The sequence below is a fragment of the Octopus sinensis genome, linkage group LG5, assembly GCF_006345805.1.
Source record: "Octopus sinensis linkage group LG5, ASM634580v1, whole genome shotgun sequence".
NCBI lineage: Eukaryota > Metazoa > Mollusca > Cephalopoda > Octopoda > Octopodidae > Octopus > Octopus sinensis.
In genome coordinates, this window is record NC_043001.1 from 33,800,717 (window position 1) to 33,819,438 (window position 18,722).

Below are 18,722 nucleotides of genomic sequence, written 5' to 3' on the forward strand. Positions count from 1 at the left end.
GTCTGTCTGTGTGTGTGTCTTCTAGGATCTCGGGCATCCTCCACACGATTGCGCTCAAATTTGATATGTAGATACCGACGGTATCAGGGCATATATAAGTCTTGAAAAAAATTACAAAAATCGATTCTAGGTGAGAATGTGATCAATAAAGCCATGGGAACATGCTTTTCTTCTGTCAACCTGTACATAACTGCACCTTCCATTTTTTGTTGTTTTTGTACTACTTAAAGGCATGTTTCTTTCCTGCCAAGCTTAGTGTTTATACCATGTTTGTGTTCTCCCAGTCAACAGCCTTATCATTATTGGTACTTTAAACTCTTCGGTTGCATATTTGTGTGAATAAAATCGTTTTTCTTTGGAATAGAAAAAAGTCTATCTTTATTTCTTCTTCTGCTGGTGTCTCAAATTTAGGTTAAATCAGTGTTTCTCAAAGGGGAGGCCTATGGGATGGTCGGACGAGTTGTTTTGAGAAAATTTGGTTTAAATGTTTGACAACTCAGCACCGTCCATTGGACAGTGGGGCGTTTTGCTCGTATCTATATATCTATATCTATCTATCTATATATTATATATATATATATATATATATATATATATATATTATATATATATATAGAGAGAGAGGGGGGAGAGAGAGATACACACACACACACAATCTCCCCTGCCTCTCTATCTATATGACTTTTCCTTCTGTCATCCTCAATCTCTCTTACCTACTCATTCATTGACTTTTCGCTTCAAGGGAAAAACACGCTACTGTCATTTTTTTTTTTTTTTTATCATTGATTATCATTATCAGTGTAAGCGAAGTAAATATTCTGATTTGCTAAGTCAGTTGTTGTAACTAACCAATTAGCCCTTTGAACTATCTTCTGCCTCTACTTTAGTTCTCTTTGATTCACACCAAAGTACTTTTTGCTCCCAAACTTTATTCCCATGAACTAAATAAAATCTAATTTCTTCAAAGAAATTTTTACTGTGGCAATTTATTCTCCATCATAACCCAGTGTATGCTTTCTCTTCAATCTCAGTCTCTTTCCCCCTTTCTCCTTCACCCTCTCCCATCTCTACCTTCCAATATCTTTCCCACTCGTACACTTCCATTGCTTCAAGGAAACAACATGCTGCTATCAGTTTTGTTGTTGATTATCATTATTTAATGCAAGCTAAGTGAAAATTGCAATCCACATGTTGTCTTATGACTGCTATTTTAAGCTCTCTTCAATACACATCCAAATTTTAACCATGCTTTCTTCTTACTGATCTGCTCACCTGTCCTACCTTACTATCATGCTCTCCCTAGGCAACTAGCACTACAAAGTTAACTTCATTTTGAGATCCCTTACACAATCTCTTCATTGACATACGAGGGACGATCAATAAGTAATGCCCCTGACCCATTTGCAGTTGTTTGATCTAGCTGAAATTTTTCATGTGAAATCATTTCTATCTCTATAGATTATGTGGCAAATTACAGCTCTGAACTAATTGTGGTTTCTGATTTACAGGTGTTTGAACTGAGTCAAGTGTGAAATGGAGCCTGTTGAGTGTCGAGCAGTGATCCGGTTTTTGTATTTGAAAGGACGCACACCACGGGAGACTTTTGATGAAATGAAAGTAACTTATGGTAATGATGCCCCATCATATGACCTTGTAAAACGCTGGCATCGTGAATTCAAACATGGTCGGAACTCTGCGGAAACAGCTCCCAGATCTGGTTGCCCCCTTTCTGCCATTGATGAGGCATCTGTCCGTCAAGTTGAGGCTGCCATTTTGGAAGATCGACGCATAACTATTCGCCAAATAGCCTATGAGGTCAAGATTAGTACCGGGTCTGTGGAAACTATCATTCATGACCATTTGCATATGCAAAAGGTGTCTGCCAGATGGATTCCCAAGTTGCTCACACCTTTCCAGAAGCAAGAACGCCTTGAGTGCTCGAGGATGAATTTGGAGATGTGCCAAGAAGATGAGTCAAAATTTTTCAAAAGACTGATTACCCAGGATGAAACCTGGGTCCATCACTATGATCTAGAGACCAAAGACCAGTCAATGCAGTGGAAGCACCGTGACTCACCTCCTCCAAAGAAGGCAAGGGTGCAGCCCTCCGCTGGTAAGGCCATGCTCACAGTCTTCTGGGACCAGGACGGAATAGTGATGACAGGTTTCCTGGCAAAGGGTTCCACAATTACAGGAGCCTATTATGCTTCACTTTTGAGGAAATTAAGAGAAGCTATCAAAATCAAGAGGCGGGGCAAGATCCGCAAAGGCATCCTCCTCCTGCAGGACAACGCTCCAGTCCACAACTCACGTGTTGACCTTGCACTCTCTGATTTTCACCTCTTCCCTGCCATGAGGTTGTTTTTGAAAGGAAAGCGTTTCCCAGATGATACAGCCTTGATTTCTGAAGTCACATCGTGGTTGGAGGACCAAGCTGGGGTCCTCTACAAAAACGGTCTCCAGAGCTGCATCAAAAGATGGGAGAAATGCGTAACTCAGGGTGGTTCCTATGTAGAAAAAGACTAATAACTGTGCCAAGTTTCGTTGCTCTACTGCTATGAGAAGTGAGTCAGGGGCATTACTTATTGAACGCCCCTCGTACAAGTACAAAGTTCCTATATACATGCACCCATGCACATAAACCCTCTCTCCACAAACAGGTGTAGGTAGAGCTTAGTGTAGTAAGTGAAAAACAAAGGTAGGGGTGCAGATGATGGGAAATACCTGTGTACGGAGGGGTGGAGGAGGGAGATATAGGAGTGACTCAGAAAGTAATAGAATGATGTGCAAGGTGTAGGTGATGTGGAGGGGGAGAGATAGGGATATATAAGAAGCTATAGTAGGTAAGTTATGATGGTAGAGGGTATTGGGGATGATAGTAGATAAGAGAGGTATTTAGAATGGAGTATTGCAGAGGGGAAAAAGAGCAGTAGCTAATGGCTACTGATTGATTGAAATGGTGTGGGTAAGAATGATGAAGAATGGAAGTGGTTCAGGAAGTGGGGTGGAATGATTTTAATGGACATGTTGGACAATACCAGGATGGGTAGGACAATTTGTCAGGGAACCAGACATTCAAGGAGGTTATGAGTATGGTACATAAGATGAGCAGGAATCAAGGCTGCTGTAGTTTTGTGACACAAATGGCCTAATCATCTGCAATTAAAATCCAGGAAACTGACTAGTGACCTAATCACCTTAATATATCTGGTGAAGAAAGACAGATGGTTGTAAATGCTAAGTCCTTTTCTGGTCGAGAATGTACCACCTAACATAGATTAGAGATTAATGACATCAAAGTAAAACTAGACAGATTCATAGACAAAAGGTAATGTTGAGATGGAAGATGTGAAAGGAAAGAGCTCACAGCTAGTCATAGATTAAGCAAAATTCTCAAGGAGGCTTGTAACAGAAAAAAGGAAGAGCTAAAGACTTAAAAATGTAGAGAAAAACTGGAAGTTGTTACAAAACAATTTGTTGAGGGCTACTGACTAAATCTGTGGCTGTTGTAGGATTCCAGTCAGACAAGAATGGTGATGTAGACAGAGCCATAAAAGCCGAGACAAGCCGGGGAAAACTGAAAGAAAGGAAACAGAAGAGAGCAAATAGCTAGAACAGAATCTAGGTATTAGGTATACTTAAGGTTGGGGAGAAGAAGAATGTTCTGCAGCATGAAGATCAGAGGCGTGACATGTTCTGGATTGCAAGGGTATGTGCTAGAGAAAATTGAGAAGCCTGTGGGGAGAAGTATATTTGGTATGAAAATGGTAGGTGAGTCTTCATTGATAATGAAAAGAAAGAGGCATGGAATTGCTACTATGAATAATAACAGAATGAAGAGAATGTATAGAAAAGAGAGGACCTATCAAAAATAGACCCAAGGGATGACCTACCACAAATAGTGGTTATTAATGCTATGAAAGCAGGGAAGAGCTGGATCATGGAGTATAACTACTGAGATGCTGAACATATCTGATGAGGTAGGACACATGCTAGTCACAAGCATTGTCACTAAGGTAGTGCAGAATGGTATCATACTTAATGACTAACATAGTATTATCAACATCAACTACTACTTGGACAAATGAAATACAATGCAAAAAGAAAATTATGATTGGTGGACCAGGCCACGAAAGTTACTGAAAGCACAACTTATCAGGATCAGAATTAGTCAAGATGAGATATAGTTCAGTTTTGTATCAGGTGGTGATACAACTGATACCCTCTTCCAAAGGAAAGAAGTACTTGGATAAGATAAACTGCTATAACATTTCATTCATTAACTAGGTGAAGGTCTACAGCAGACCTACAAGCTCTGTAATATGGTAGTCATTACAAAACCCAGGGTTAGGCAAATGGATTTTGATGGCTGTGTAAATCGTGTACAAAAACAGAAAGAGCATGCAAGTAGATATCTACAATGGCGGCTCAGTCTTGTTTATTATAGTCCTTCTGGTTATAAGAAAAGATTTTAAGATCAGCTGTCCATAGGAACTGCTATATACCAATGACTAAGTTTTTATATCTGAACTGGTCAAAGATTTCCAGAAGGAATTGTAGACATGGAAGAAAAACCTAAAACTAAGTTTAACAATGACTAAAGTTTTAGTAAGTAGGAAAGAGAACAGAGCTCTACTACCATAAGAGAAATAGCTGTGCTTGATACACAGAAAAGCATTAGATAAAAGTTCCATGTGTGCATGTGTAATGCAAGTCACATAACTTTCATTCAGGTTGAATTATATATACTCAACGCAGGAGTGGTCGTGTGGTAAGTAGCTTGTTTACCAGCCACATGGTTCCGGGTTCAGTCCCACTGCGTGGTACCTTGGGCAAGTGTCTTCTACTATAGCCTCGGGCCGACCAAAGCCTTGTGAGTGGATTTGGTAGACGGAAACTGAAAGAAGCCCGTCGTATATATGTATATATATGTATATGTGTGTGTGCGTGTATGTTTGTGTTTGTCCCCCTAGCATTGCTTGACAACCGATGCTGGTGTGTTTATGTCTCCGTTACTTAGCGGTTCGGCAAAAGAGACCGATAGAATAAGTACTGGGCTTACAAAAGAATGAGTCCCGGGGTCGGGTTGCTCGATTAAAGGTGGTGCTCCAGCATGGCCGCAGTCAAATGACTGAAACAAGTAAAAGAGTAAAAGAGTATATATATTATGTTGAAGAGATTATGTTTCTAAATACTCTTTACTAGTTATTTGTCTGTATAGTTTGTAAAGTAATTTTATGGTAATATTTTTAACGAAGTGTATTAATGTGTCAGACTGACTTTGTACTATGCCAAATTAACAAACAAGTCAACTTTGATCAATTGCTGTTCCACTATAATTTTCAGGTTCATCCAAAGTACAGCTCACATATTGACAATAGTGTTTCTACAATACACAAAGACAAATATTGTAAACATTATATGAATGGAGTCTACATGGCTGACTGGCAGAGACTCACTAATGTATGCACTATTACTTCTTTATTTTCTTTCAGTCACAACAACAGTTTTTACTCTTCTGATATCAATTCTGCCCAGACCCACTTAAAGTACACATTTACCTTTTCTCTTCTCGTCACCTTATTGTTTTGCTCTTCCAAACACAATAATACCATTCCCAACCAACTCTCCCCCCAAAATGCTGCCTTCTGCTCTCTTCACTTTACCTACAGAACATCAAGTTAAATATCAACTAGGAAAGTTTCTAAAGAATATAGGTGCTGTTCTTCTTCCTTTGATTAAGTGCCAAAAAAAAAAAACAAAAGAAAGAACAAAAAAACCACATCTCATTTGTAAAATGAAGATTATCTAAAGTTCAGATATTCCTTACATTATATCAGCAATTAGAAATCATAAGCTACATGATAGAATGAATTTCTTATTAATTGAATAGGTTTCCAAAAGCAGAATGTAAAATGTATGTACATTTTACATACTCATTCTTACATGGTTTCTCTCTGTCTCTCTCTCTCTCCCTATCACCATAGCATCTTTTTCTTAATTCTTCATACTAAGGAGATGTTTCTTTGGTAATAATAGAAATCTAATACTGTAATTGCTTCCTTTGTGGCAGTGCAAATCCTCATATCAACATGTTATGTTAATGTATCATATCAACATTCCACGCAAACACTGACAAAGTTAACAGGTTTCATTTTTTATTTACTCACAAACCATCTGGTAGTGGCATGATAAACTATTTATAGCATGTAATATAAATAGTTTGATTAAATTAATAAATATCAAACATTAGCTACGGAAGCAGTACAACAATGATTCTAAATGTTAATAGGAGTAAACCAACAAGTGAATTGGATGCTCTTCTGTCAATTCTGCACTATGATAATAATAATAATAATAATAATAATATAATAATAATAATAATAATAATGATAATGATAATAATAATAATAATAATGAGAAGAAGAAGAAGAAGAAGAAGAAGAAGAAGAAGAAGAAGAAAAGAAGAAGAAGAAGAAGAAGAAGGAGGAGGAGGAGGAGGAGGAGGAGGAGGAGAAGAAGAAGAAGACCACGACGACGAAGACCACGAAGAAGAAGAAGAATGTCGGCGGCGGCGTCATCATGCTTATATTCTAGTGCAGAATTGACAGATGATGATGATGATGAATATAAGCATTGAAAAACAATCAGTTTGGAGAGAATTAAAAATTCAGATCATGATAAACAAAACTGCAGGATAACCTTTAACAATGGTGGCGTTTATATTTTCTCATGATCAGTAAATCAATGTAGCTGCGACAAGTTATACCAACCATTAGGTTAGTATCACTTGTCACAAAAACCTACAGAGGTTATTAAGCTTTGAATAAAATAAAATCTACATACAATATCAAGCTTTGATTTTGACAACAAAAAAATAATATACAGAAATCATACACACAAAGAAGATAAATGTAACAAATAAACTCAGAACAGTAAATACAACTGAGATAACCATCATCATTATCAACATCGTTTAACAACCACCTTCCATGCTATCATGGGTGGGATGGTTTCACAAGAGCCGGGCAGGCAGAAGCCTGCACCAGACTTGTGTGACTGTTTTGACAGGATTTTTACAGCTGGATGCCCTTCCTAATACCAACCACTCAGCAGAGTGGACTTAGTGCTTTTTATGTGGCACAAGTACAGGCGAGGTCAGTTTTGGCAAGGTTTTTACAGCTGGGTGTCCTTCCAAACACCAACCACTTTACAGTGTGGACAGGGTGCTTTTAAGTGGCACTGGCACTGACAGGGTCACAAAGTACTTGCAAGACAAAAAGAGAAAAAAACTTTCAAGAGGAGAGAGGGCATTGGAAGAGGTGATCTTGTGTCAGATGAGGAAAGGTTATAATGAGACAGAGAGACAGAAACAGGTGTGCTACCACAAAGGAAATACATGGTTTCCCAACCTAAGGGAAGTGCAAGAGGAGAGGGAGAGTGGAAGACAGCAGGATAGAGATTGTGGAAAAATGCTGGGCATACTTACAAGGGACAGGGATCAAAATATAAATGGGATGGTTGAGTAAAGGAAGAGAGAGATATAGATAGTAGCAAGTGCCAGGGCATACTCTTGAGGTTCGAGCACCATAATATAAGTGGCAGGATATTGCAAAGGAAGTGTGATTGAAGAGTGCGGAGGGGGGGGGAGTAGCAATAATACAGAGAAACAGGGCCATGAGGTCAGGATTGGTGAGTGAAAGCTAGGCATAGTGTATGAAGGAGGAAATGTGAAGAAGAGAAGAGTTGTGGAGATGAAGATTGGTTTGTTGGGGTAGGGTGAGTGAAAAGTTTTCTTGTTAAGTGTGGGTGGAACACACAGGTCAGGGCTAGCAGATAGCAATAATAGTGAGACAGGGTATGTGGCACAGAGCCAAGAGGACAGGACTGGGGAGTAGGAGGTAAGCATAGGGCATGATGCGGAAATGTGGGGAAGAGATGCAGAGATGTAGTTTGGTTTGGTGTGGTAGTGTGAGAAGTTTTCTTGTCAAGTGTGGGTGGGACACAGTGCTTCTAGAACTCAGTTTCACTGACATGGGCAGGTCTTCTCAAGAACTTCATATTGCCAAACATCTTGGTCCATTGTCATTTCCTCCATGAGGCCGAACATCCTGAGATTGATCCTTACCACTTCAACTCACATCTTCCTGGGTCTCCCTCTACCACAGGTACCATCCACTTTCAGCAATCAGCATTTCTTTATGCAGCTGTCCTCATTCATATGCATCACATGTCCAAACCAATGTAGTCTTCTCTTGCATACTACATTTGATTCCTCTTATGCCCCAATTTTCTCTCAATACATTTGCACTTTGCCATATATGTGCACTGATGTTGCACATCCAACAGAGCATACTACCTTCATTTCTCTCCAGTCTACATATGTCTTCTGCATTCAGAGCCCATGTCGTACTACCATGGAATATAGCCATGCGCACACAACCATCATATAGTCTACCTTTCACTCTGAGAGAGACTCTTTCTTTTCGTCAGCAGAGGTAATAGCTCTCTGAACTTCATCCAATTCTTATTCTAGAAATAATACTTTCAGAGCATCCTCCACCATTGCTAATTTGGTCACCTAGCTAACAGAAACTATCTACAACCTCAAGAGAGCCTCCTGGACATTTGAAAAAAAATTTAGTCCTGTGTGCTCTTAGTGCTTATGACATACAAAGATGACTTTATCTGTTAATCTACCTGTGTTTCCACTGCACCTCTTACATGTCCATAGTTTACACAGGGTGCTGCAAATGGAATTTTTTCCAACTCTTTTCCTACATATTGAACAGGGCCATTTACCTGATGGAAAGAGAGTTTTATCTTCTTTCTTACTAACAACAACTTTTACTAAACTGCTATGTTACAGGGATGTAAACAAACCAACATTGAATGTCAAGGGTAGGGGGAATGGCACAAACACAAGGACACACACTCATACATTTATATATGAATACAACTGGCTTCCACACCATTTCTGGCTATCAAATTGATTCACAAGGCATTAGTCAGGCTGAGACTTGCCCAAGATGCTGCACAGTGGGACTGAACCTAACACTACATGGTTGCAAAGCAAGGTTCATAACAGCCACATAGTCGTGCCTGTATATATCAATACATTCACTTACACATTATTGTATCATTTAATCCATTCGTTACCAACCTGGCTGAAACCGGCTCTAGCTCTTTAGTACAAATGTCTTGTTTTCATATGTTTTGAATTAAAATCTTCCACCAAACCTTAGTCACAATTTATGTTCCTAACACTAGCTTAATGATAACGAAGTTATTTTACTAAATTTTTTGTTATATTTAAAGTAATTGAAAGAAACACAGAGCATCTCAAAATAAATAGGGTTAGTGTCACATTAAAAGTGGTGGGGCTGTATGTCTATACGTATATACCCACACGTGTGCATGCGTGCAGAGAAAGAAAGACAATTAACGTAAAGCAAGATACAGATAGACAGTTAAAACCTGCAACCACCATTTGTTGAAATTCTTTATTCATCAACACAAGCAAGTATAAGGACCCTGCTATTAATGAACTGAAGTCTAAGATCAATTAAATTCAATCAGTTTTAGAAAGCTATAGAAAATTATAACTAGATCATTATCTTTGCCAGCAGATTCAATATGCTTATAATAAGTCAAGGTATTTTTAAGAAATTTACATTATGTATAAGAATAAAATAAGCACTGAAATCTTACTTGCTTAAAGCAATATTATCAATCTATCTCTTGATTTTTTGGCCATTTTGCTTTTTTATTGCCACTTTCTTGATTGTTAATTGATGAATATATAAATAGTAACTAATTAAAAATTTCAACTTCATTATCTTTAAATTGTTTATCTCTATTAACTACACACTCATAGCTTCTCAAATTCCTTCTAAAACAGGTTATCTGGAGAATATAAATATGCTTGTACATAACTGGAGTTTAATTCAAATATTGTTAGATATCAGAATAGTTTGAGTATCAGACAAAATACCTTGATATTTTGTTCCAACTCTTTATGTTTTGAGTTCAAAGTTTGCTTGGGTCAACTTCATTTGTATCCTTCTGGATGGGGTGGGAGATGGGGAGTTGATAAAGTATCAGTGAAACACGGATGTTGATGTAATTGATGACCAAACTCTCTCCAAAAAGGAAGTGACCTGTTAACTACGTGAAAGAATTATCAACTCCACCTTAGCAAAGGCAGAGATACTGTTTTCAGTCATGTTTTTCTTTGTTCGTACATAGACAAGATATCTCAAGAACCACTGGATAGGTTAGGATGAAACTTTCAGGGCTGTTAAGCCTCATGACTGGCATGAACTGATTGGATTTTGGGATCAATCCAGTAGTGGACAAGGATTCTGGATTAGTTTTCCTGTTTTTTTTAACTTAATTTATGAGAGTGGTTGGGTTCATTTCTAGTATTGTTGTTTGTGAGAGCAGTTGAGTTTATTCCAGATATTCTCCTTTTAAAAATTATCTCTGGCTAATCGTTGAGAGGACATTGGTGTTGCCTTGGCAAAGGTTTGTGCTCTCTGAGTGCTCTTGTTATCATTATTATTCACATAAAAACTGTGGAATTGCAAAAACCAGTAAACCACATGACTAAATACTTCTAATATTTAGCTCCATGTTTCTCTCTACATGAGGTCATGAATTGCAATGAAAGAACTTTGACAAACTTAACTCATTGATTAATTGATTGAACAAGCAATCAAATTAGTTAAACGGTTACCTATTTGATTAATAATAATAAAAGACGTGAGATAGAGCCAATGCATGTTTATTATTGGCACCCTTCCAGAGATATAACACAATATATATATACATCATCATCATCGTTTAACGTCCATATTCCATGTTGGCATGGGTTGGACAGTTCAACTGGGGTCTGGGAAGCAAGGAGGTTGCACCAGGCCCCAATCTGATCTGGCAGTGTTTCTACAGCAGGGATGCCCTTCCTAACACCAACCACTCCGAAAGTGTAGTGGGTGCTTTTTACATACCATGGCATAAGGAGCCAGAGGAGCTGGTATCGACCACGATCGGATTGTGCTTTTTACATGCCACCAACACGGAAGCCAGTCAAGGCAGCACTGGCATTGGCCACGTTTGGATGGTGCTTCTTACTGATACCGGCACGGGGCTCACAACTACAATTTCCATTTGATTTGATTTTGATATTGCTGATGTTGATGTACTTGACTCAATAGGTCTCCTCAAGCACAGCATGTCACCCTACGATCCAAGGTACTTTTGAGTGGGCTGGTTGTGCGACACTGGTGTAGGTTACAGCTGTGGACTCTAAGGGATAGATGTATCCATAGGCACTCCTGGTGTATTACCTCACTATGTATAGTCCTAGCTATAAGGTATACGGTAGTAGATAATTTAAAGGTAAAACGTAGTTTAATATATACAGAAAAGAAAAAGAAATGGAGCAATAATTAACAATGAGAAGTGGACCATTGGTGTTAAAAAGTCATTATTTAATTGTAGTTTGGAATCATTTACAGCTGTTTCTGTTTATCAAATTGGAGTAAATTTACATTTACCTCGTTACATTTAACAAACATCTGCAGAATGATTTTAGAGGGAACAGAAAGGCAAAGAAAAAGTAAAAGGGAAAAGAGTTTGTTAAGTCTTTAGGCTTACATTTTAGTGACTTGTTGGGTTCCATGTGTTTGTAATTTTTTAAAACCAGTGGATGTGTTCCGCTGAATATGTGTAAATAAACCTTCAAACAGACAGTCAGCAGTGATGCCTGCTGGGTTCAGCTACTCCACATTGATAAGGAGCAATCACCCAGAAACTAGTCTGTGGATGTTAAACCAGCAAGGGGAAGCTGCTGACCTCCCCTGTTCGAAGGTTGTAATGGAGACTGGTTTGTGTGTCACATAGCTAGCTAGAGATGATGGCCTCTTGGAGCTAATCAACGGCAGCATTCGTCCAATTTTCCTGGACTGCCATTCATTTGACACTGGTTAGTGACCATAGTTGAGAGCAATAGTCAAAGTGGCTTAGGATAAGTGTCCTCCAGAGGACCATCATGGTTTCCTGATCTCTTGTTCTAAAAGTTCTAATTATCCATCCAGTCAGCTGTCTGAATTTCACTGCCAACTTAGCAACATGCACATGGAAGGATGCATCATTACTCATGTAAATTCCCAGGTCTTGCACCAACTGTATCACCGGGACTGCAATCTCCCCAGGTCCAGTATATTTAATTGGTATTGTATTTAATTTTGCATGCTGATAGCACAAGGCTTGAAACTTTTCAGCATTAAACTACATGCTATTCTTTTCAGCCCATTTGTATATTTCATCCAGCTCACATTACAAGTGCATAGTATCTTCAGGGTTCTGTATCACCTGTGAGGTTTTTGTATCATCTTCATAACTTGTGATTGTGGCTCTCTGTGTGGACGAGGGCATATCTGAGAGAGCCATTATGAACAGTAATGGTCCCAAAACAGTGCCTTGTGGAACATTGCTCACTATTTGCATGTGATTGGAAGTATAAGCAATGGACACATAAAATTTGCAGTAATATCAAAGGAAGGTTAACTAGGAAGTTTTTGAGTGTGCCAGATGCACAGGGGCAATAAACACTGACGTACAGAAAACAGATTCCATCACATGCCAGGGAGAAAAACTACAAGTAGTTGACAGCTTCCATTACCTAGGTAACCAAGTCAGTAGTGGAGGTGGATGCTCTGAGAATATAGCAGCTAGAATAAGAATAGCCTGGGCAAAGTTCAGAGAACTCCTACTTTTGCTGGTAACAAAGGGCCTCTCGCTCAGAGTGAAAGGTAAACTGTATGATGCATGTACGCAAACAGCCATGCTACACAGCAGTGAAACATGGGCTGTGACTGCTGAGGACATGTAGGCTTGAAAGAAATGAAGCTGGTATGCTCCGCTGGATGTGTAATGTCAGTGTGTATACATGACAGAGTATAAGCACCCTGAGAGTAAAGCTGGACATAAGAAACATCAGATGTGGTGTGCAAGAGAGATGACTGTGCTGGTATGGTCATATGTTGTGTATGAATGTGGATAGCTGTGTGAAAAAGTGTCACACCCCTAACAGTGGAGGGAACCTGTGGAAGAGGTAGACCCAGGAAGACGTGGGATGAGGTGGTGAAAACACAACTTTCAAACGTTGGGCCTCACAGAGGCAATGACAAGTGACCGAGACCTTTGAAGATATGGTGTGCTTGAGAAGACCCAGCAAGCCAAGTGAGATTGTAGCTGTGGCCAATGCCAGCGTCACATAACCAGCCCGTTTAAAAGTACCCTTCAATCCTCAGACAATATGCTGTGCTTGAGAAGACCTGTTGAGTCAAGTAAAATTTTGGTCATGGCCGATGCCAGTGCCACCTGACTGGTAGTCGTGCCATGTATATATATATATATATAATATATATATATATATATATATATATATATATATATAATGATGGTTTATGTTTGAGATTTGAAGTTTGTATTTGTAACAAGAAGGAAGTGTAGAGGTAATGGACATATTGTGCAAATGCTTTTCACTCCTGCTTCTTGTCTTTAAGCAAGGCTATTTTTCCCAGTCCTTCATGGAAAACATGTCTAGCTATGGAAAAATAATACCTTGCTTGGAAATAGATCATGTTTGGCAACAAGAAGTGCAGCGCAGTGCAGAAAATCTGCTTCAACAAAATCTATGTGATCAGCACCGCTCCGACGGGCCTCCGTGCCTGTGGCACATAAAAAGCAGCATCCGATTGTGGCCGTTGCCAGCCTCGTCTGACTCCCGTGCCGGTGGCATGTGAAAAGCACCATCTGACCATGGCCGTTTGCCAGCACCGTCTAGCACCTGTGCTGGTGGCACGTCAAAAGCACCCACTACACTCACAGAGTGGTTGGCGTTAGGAAGGGCATCCAGCTGTAGAAACACTGCCAGATCAGACTGGGCCTGGTGCAGCCTTCTGGTTTCCCAGACCCCAGTTGAACCGTCCAACCCATGCTAGCATGGAAAGCGGACGCTAAATGATGATGATGATATATATATATATATATATATATATATATATATATATATATAAAACTTTAATTTCCAAACACAAAGATGATTTATAATTAAAATATGTACTCTTGTAACTACCTGGTGGTGATTTAATGTTCTTTTTTAATATATATTAGTTTGAAGCGTGCTAAGTATATTATCAATGTGAAGATGGTAATTACATGACTTGATGTTGCACCAGTGAAAAATCATTCCATGGTGGTTATCAAATTTTTCCCTTACATGCACCTTATTAAAAACACATTTCTTTTCACTAAAATATTAAAACAACCCTTGAAATAGTTCTCTTCACATCAGTTCTCAAAAAGATAAGCATTTGTTTTCAGTTATGGAAAAAGAGTGAGTGAAATCCTAACAAATATATATTTCAAACTAACTTCATTACACAGCTGTTTTATATATGTTATTTGATTAAAAAAGAAAAAAAAAACAGCAACAATGCAATCATTACACATCCATGGAGGTTGTTTACTACACATACTTTTCCTATTTTTCCTGCTCAAATTATTTTGTGACCAAAGGTTTTCAAAAGCTGGATCATTTTGAAGCTCCTTTTCATACATTTCCTAAATTTTTCAAAATTTCTTACTCACTTTCTCCCACCATTCTCCTTTTAATGATCTTTAATGCTAGGTTTTGAATAAAATTTGTCATTGTAGATTATAATTAAAAAAGTGGGGAAAAACACATTAAGTTCCTCAAATCTTGAAGCAGCTTTATGATGGACTAAGTAATCATGCCCTTCACTGAGACACTGTTATGTTATCAATCTAAATATTGTATGTCACAAACAAAACTAGAAATCAATAATTGTATATCATTCATACAACCCCAATATAAAATTATAAAATAAAACACTGAAATGTTTAACTAATAGATATACATATTTCTTCACAGCAATAATCAAACTCACAAAAACAAAAAAGATAATATACATCACAAACACCTAACCATACTCACCTACAATTAACCGTTCATCATTTGGTATTTCTTTGAAAATTTTCTTGTAATCCTCACTGCGTGATTTATAGGTAGGACTTAAAACCTAGAATTGAAAGAAAATTTACAGATATTAGTTCATGGCTTCAGAAAATTTTCTAATGAGAACTCACAGACTTGGAAATATATTAGAAATTAATTTTCTCAATAATCAACAAATGTCTAAAAAGGAAGGCATATTAGGTGAAACTTCATCCTGCATAGAACAAAAAACATGACACCCATTAAGTTTATTTACATTATTTGCAACCAAGCAAAAACTTATTTATCTATCTTTCCAATAAAACAACAGAATTGACAGTCTCACATACAATGAGAAAGAGTGACAGAATGAGAGAGAAAGAAAGAGAGGTAGTAAAACCATAATATGCACACTGAGAATAGTGAACCTGGAATGTTATACAGTACCATTTTACACACCAAAACACTGTGCAAGTGATTCCAATGAAATGTGAACTATAAATATATCTGCTGCACTGAATTTGTGGGTGGGTTATTTCCAAATAATCATTAAATTAATTTTCATCCCATATGTTACCTAAATTAGCATGATGAGGGCTGATTAATAATCACCAACAACAAATTAATACAAATTGGATTATTTAAAATGGTGTCTGTCAATTTTGAATCTCTTTCTCTGTAGGTCACAGAGAGAGAGTGGGAAGGAAGGTCCTCCCTCCTCTTCGTCTCTCTGACCTAGAGGATTTGTATATCATAGTGGTTCTTTTTCATTCAGTTACCTACATGGGTTGGGCATTTTCAATGAATTTTATCATTTGCATGAACAACTGAAGTATGTTTCACAGCTGAATATAGCTATACAATTGAAAGTAATGCTCACCAACAGGAAGAAATACTTATTAAAATACAGTAATTAATGCAATTTGGATTTCAGTTCAACATTAATGTTAGCACCAGACCATGACTTTTAGAACTATTAAGTTGAAGGCCAAAAGCCTTAATGACAGAGTGACACATGCACTTCCAGTTACACTCACACACATACACTTTTACACATATAATAACAGTAAACAACGGAGAATGTATAGAAATATGACAACATACAACTCAATCACAACCTAATTCACCAGGCTTCCTAAGAAACAGGTCTGGTGCAACTTTGAATAAAGACAAGATTGTTATTCAAACACAAGTCAAAGAAAGATTTACCTATAAACAAAAGATTGATAATATGAATTCAAGTATGTATTTTAAAGTTGTCAAAAATACTTTTATTAATATACAAGTAAAGAAAGATAACTCATCATCATCATCATCATTGTTTAATGTCCGCTTTCCATGTTAGCATGGGTTGGACGATTTGACTGAGGACTGGCGAACCAGATAGCTGCACCAGGCTCCAATCTGATCTGGCAGAGTTTCTACAGCTGGATGCCCTTCCTAATGCCAACCACTCTGGGAGTCCAGCAGCATTGGCAACGACCTCGCTCAAATGTTTTATCAGAGTCCAGCAGCATTGGCAACGACCTCACTCAAATGTTTTTTCATGTGCCACTGGCACAAGTGCCAGTAAGGCAACGCTGGTAACAATCACGCTCAAATGGTGGTTTTTACGTGCCACCAGCATGGAAGCCAGTTAGCTGCTCTGGCAACAATCACGCTCAGATGGTGCTCTTAGCACTCCACTAGCACAGATGCCAGTCATCGAATTTGATTTGGATATAACTAATAACTTAAAATACAATATTAATACTAATTATTCAATTTTTAAAAAACCTGTTTACACACGCATATACATATATTAGTTATGAAGTTTGTTTGCTAATCACATGGTTTTGGGCTCAGACCTACTGTATAGCATCTTGGGCAAGTTTTCTACCCTAACTCCAGACTGACCAAAGCCTTGTGGGTGAATTTGGTAGATGTAAGCTTAAAAACTTGTTGTGTATACACATGTATGTGTGTGTGTGAGTGCATGAGTGTGTCTCCTTGTCTTGACATTGCGTGACGTAAATGAATGTCATGTGACTTCTAATATTCTGTGGAAACATGCCTGGCTATGTGGAAATATTTACCCTGCTTGGAAACAGGTATGGACTTGTGATTGGAAAGGCAACAAGCTGTAGAAAATCTGCCTCAGCGAAGTCCATCTGACCCATGCAAGCACAGAAAAGTGGATGTTGAAACAATGATGATGATAATGATAAATTTGATAATTGATGGGTCCGTGAATTTAGAACTTTTTCATGAATTATTTAGAACGACCATAATACAATCAGATAATAAATCAGAGATGCTCATCTTTACACTAACCATAGAATAAAGTAATCTAAGAAATATTTGGTGTGCAGAGATAATTCAGGTGAGTGGTTTATTAATTAAATAACCACAGAGCCCATTAATTAATGTGAAATCATTTTAAATTACACAAGTGGACAGAAAATGCTGGATAGCCATTGAATTCATAACATGGTTTCATAACAACAAAGTAGTTGTTAATTTAAATGAAACATTGCCAGCATTCACCCAGAATAACATCCACTTACATACCAATGGGGACCTATAGTTTAGTTACCATAACATATATAGAAACATGTATAAGCTCAACCTACTTCTCTGCAATTGTGTATTAAATACTTAATTGTTTACATACAGCAACCATTAAACCATGAACATTCCACCAACTCCACTTCCATGCACAAACAATTGCTCTAAAATTTCTGACTGCAGTCACACATCCTGGGTTCCTAATTCTGCTCTCACCTTCTGTCTGCTAAAGCAATAGGAAATGTAGCTTGTCTAGGTCTAAAAACAAAAGCTATAATACCATCCAAAACCCAGTACATCCATGCTGGTAACAATGTAAATGAGGATGAAGTCTGTAAACAGATAAAGGTTTTGAGGGAATATCTTTTTTTTAAAAAAGAAAGGAAGAAAATTTCTCAGTGTCAACTATGTCGAAATGTTACCAAATAAATGAATAATGGCAATAAGAATTTAGAATTGAAATGTCAATCTAGTTTCAGATGTAATAAATGATTTATCATTTGTCCTGGGTAAGACTTGACACAGCATTTGGTTGTGAGGCCCTGATTTGGGAGTAGAACCACTTCTTAGCCATTACTGTTCCCAAGTCTACTCTGACCAAAGGTAGTAGCACCTGTCGGGGTACCAGCTATGTGTTAATTAGCATATTATAGAAAAAATTCCAAGCACAAACCCTTGTGAATGTCTTAAGAAAGGAAAGGGTTAGGGGAGTCCACCTTGACAGCAAATCTAAGAGTGGAGACCCTCAGACAATCTGGTGCCCTCTTTCATACCCTTTCAGCAACTCCAGAGTAGGTAAGGCAATTTACCAATGCCACTCCAACATAAAACCTATAACTTGCTGGTCACTGCAGCTATCTTAGCTCACTGAGCCATTGTGATCAGACCTCCAAGTCTAATGAGCAGGATCAGATTGTACGGACTGACTCTCACTTTAAAACTACTAAGTGCAGGCTGGAATAAAAGCCCTGCAGCATCAAGAATCAGTGTACATAGCCACTTGAAGGTATACCACACTTGAACATGACCTTTGGATATGAAGAAACTGTCATCATCATTTAGGTTTGTAAAATGGCAGCAAGGTAGATATCAATAACTTCAAAATTCATTTACCAAAGGCAGTTAAGACATTAAACACTAGACACACGTC

General features: G+C 38.0%; 1 protein-coding gene across 9 annotated transcripts in view; it reads right to left on the bottom strand.

The window, feature by feature from the left end:
* Positions 1–18,722, bottom strand: part of LOC115211607 (protein Aster-B) — a 270,613-nt gene that overhangs the window by 118,153 nt on the left and 133,738 nt on the right. For all 9 annotated transcript variants that reach the window (XM_029780198.2, XM_029780197.2, XM_029780194.2 and 6 more), the window contains one exon: positions 15,026–15,110. In XM_029780198.2, the coding sequence (XP_029636058.1) occupies positions 15,026–15,110 (85 nt within the window). The remainder of the gene's footprint in view (positions 1–15,025; positions 15,111–18,722) is intronic.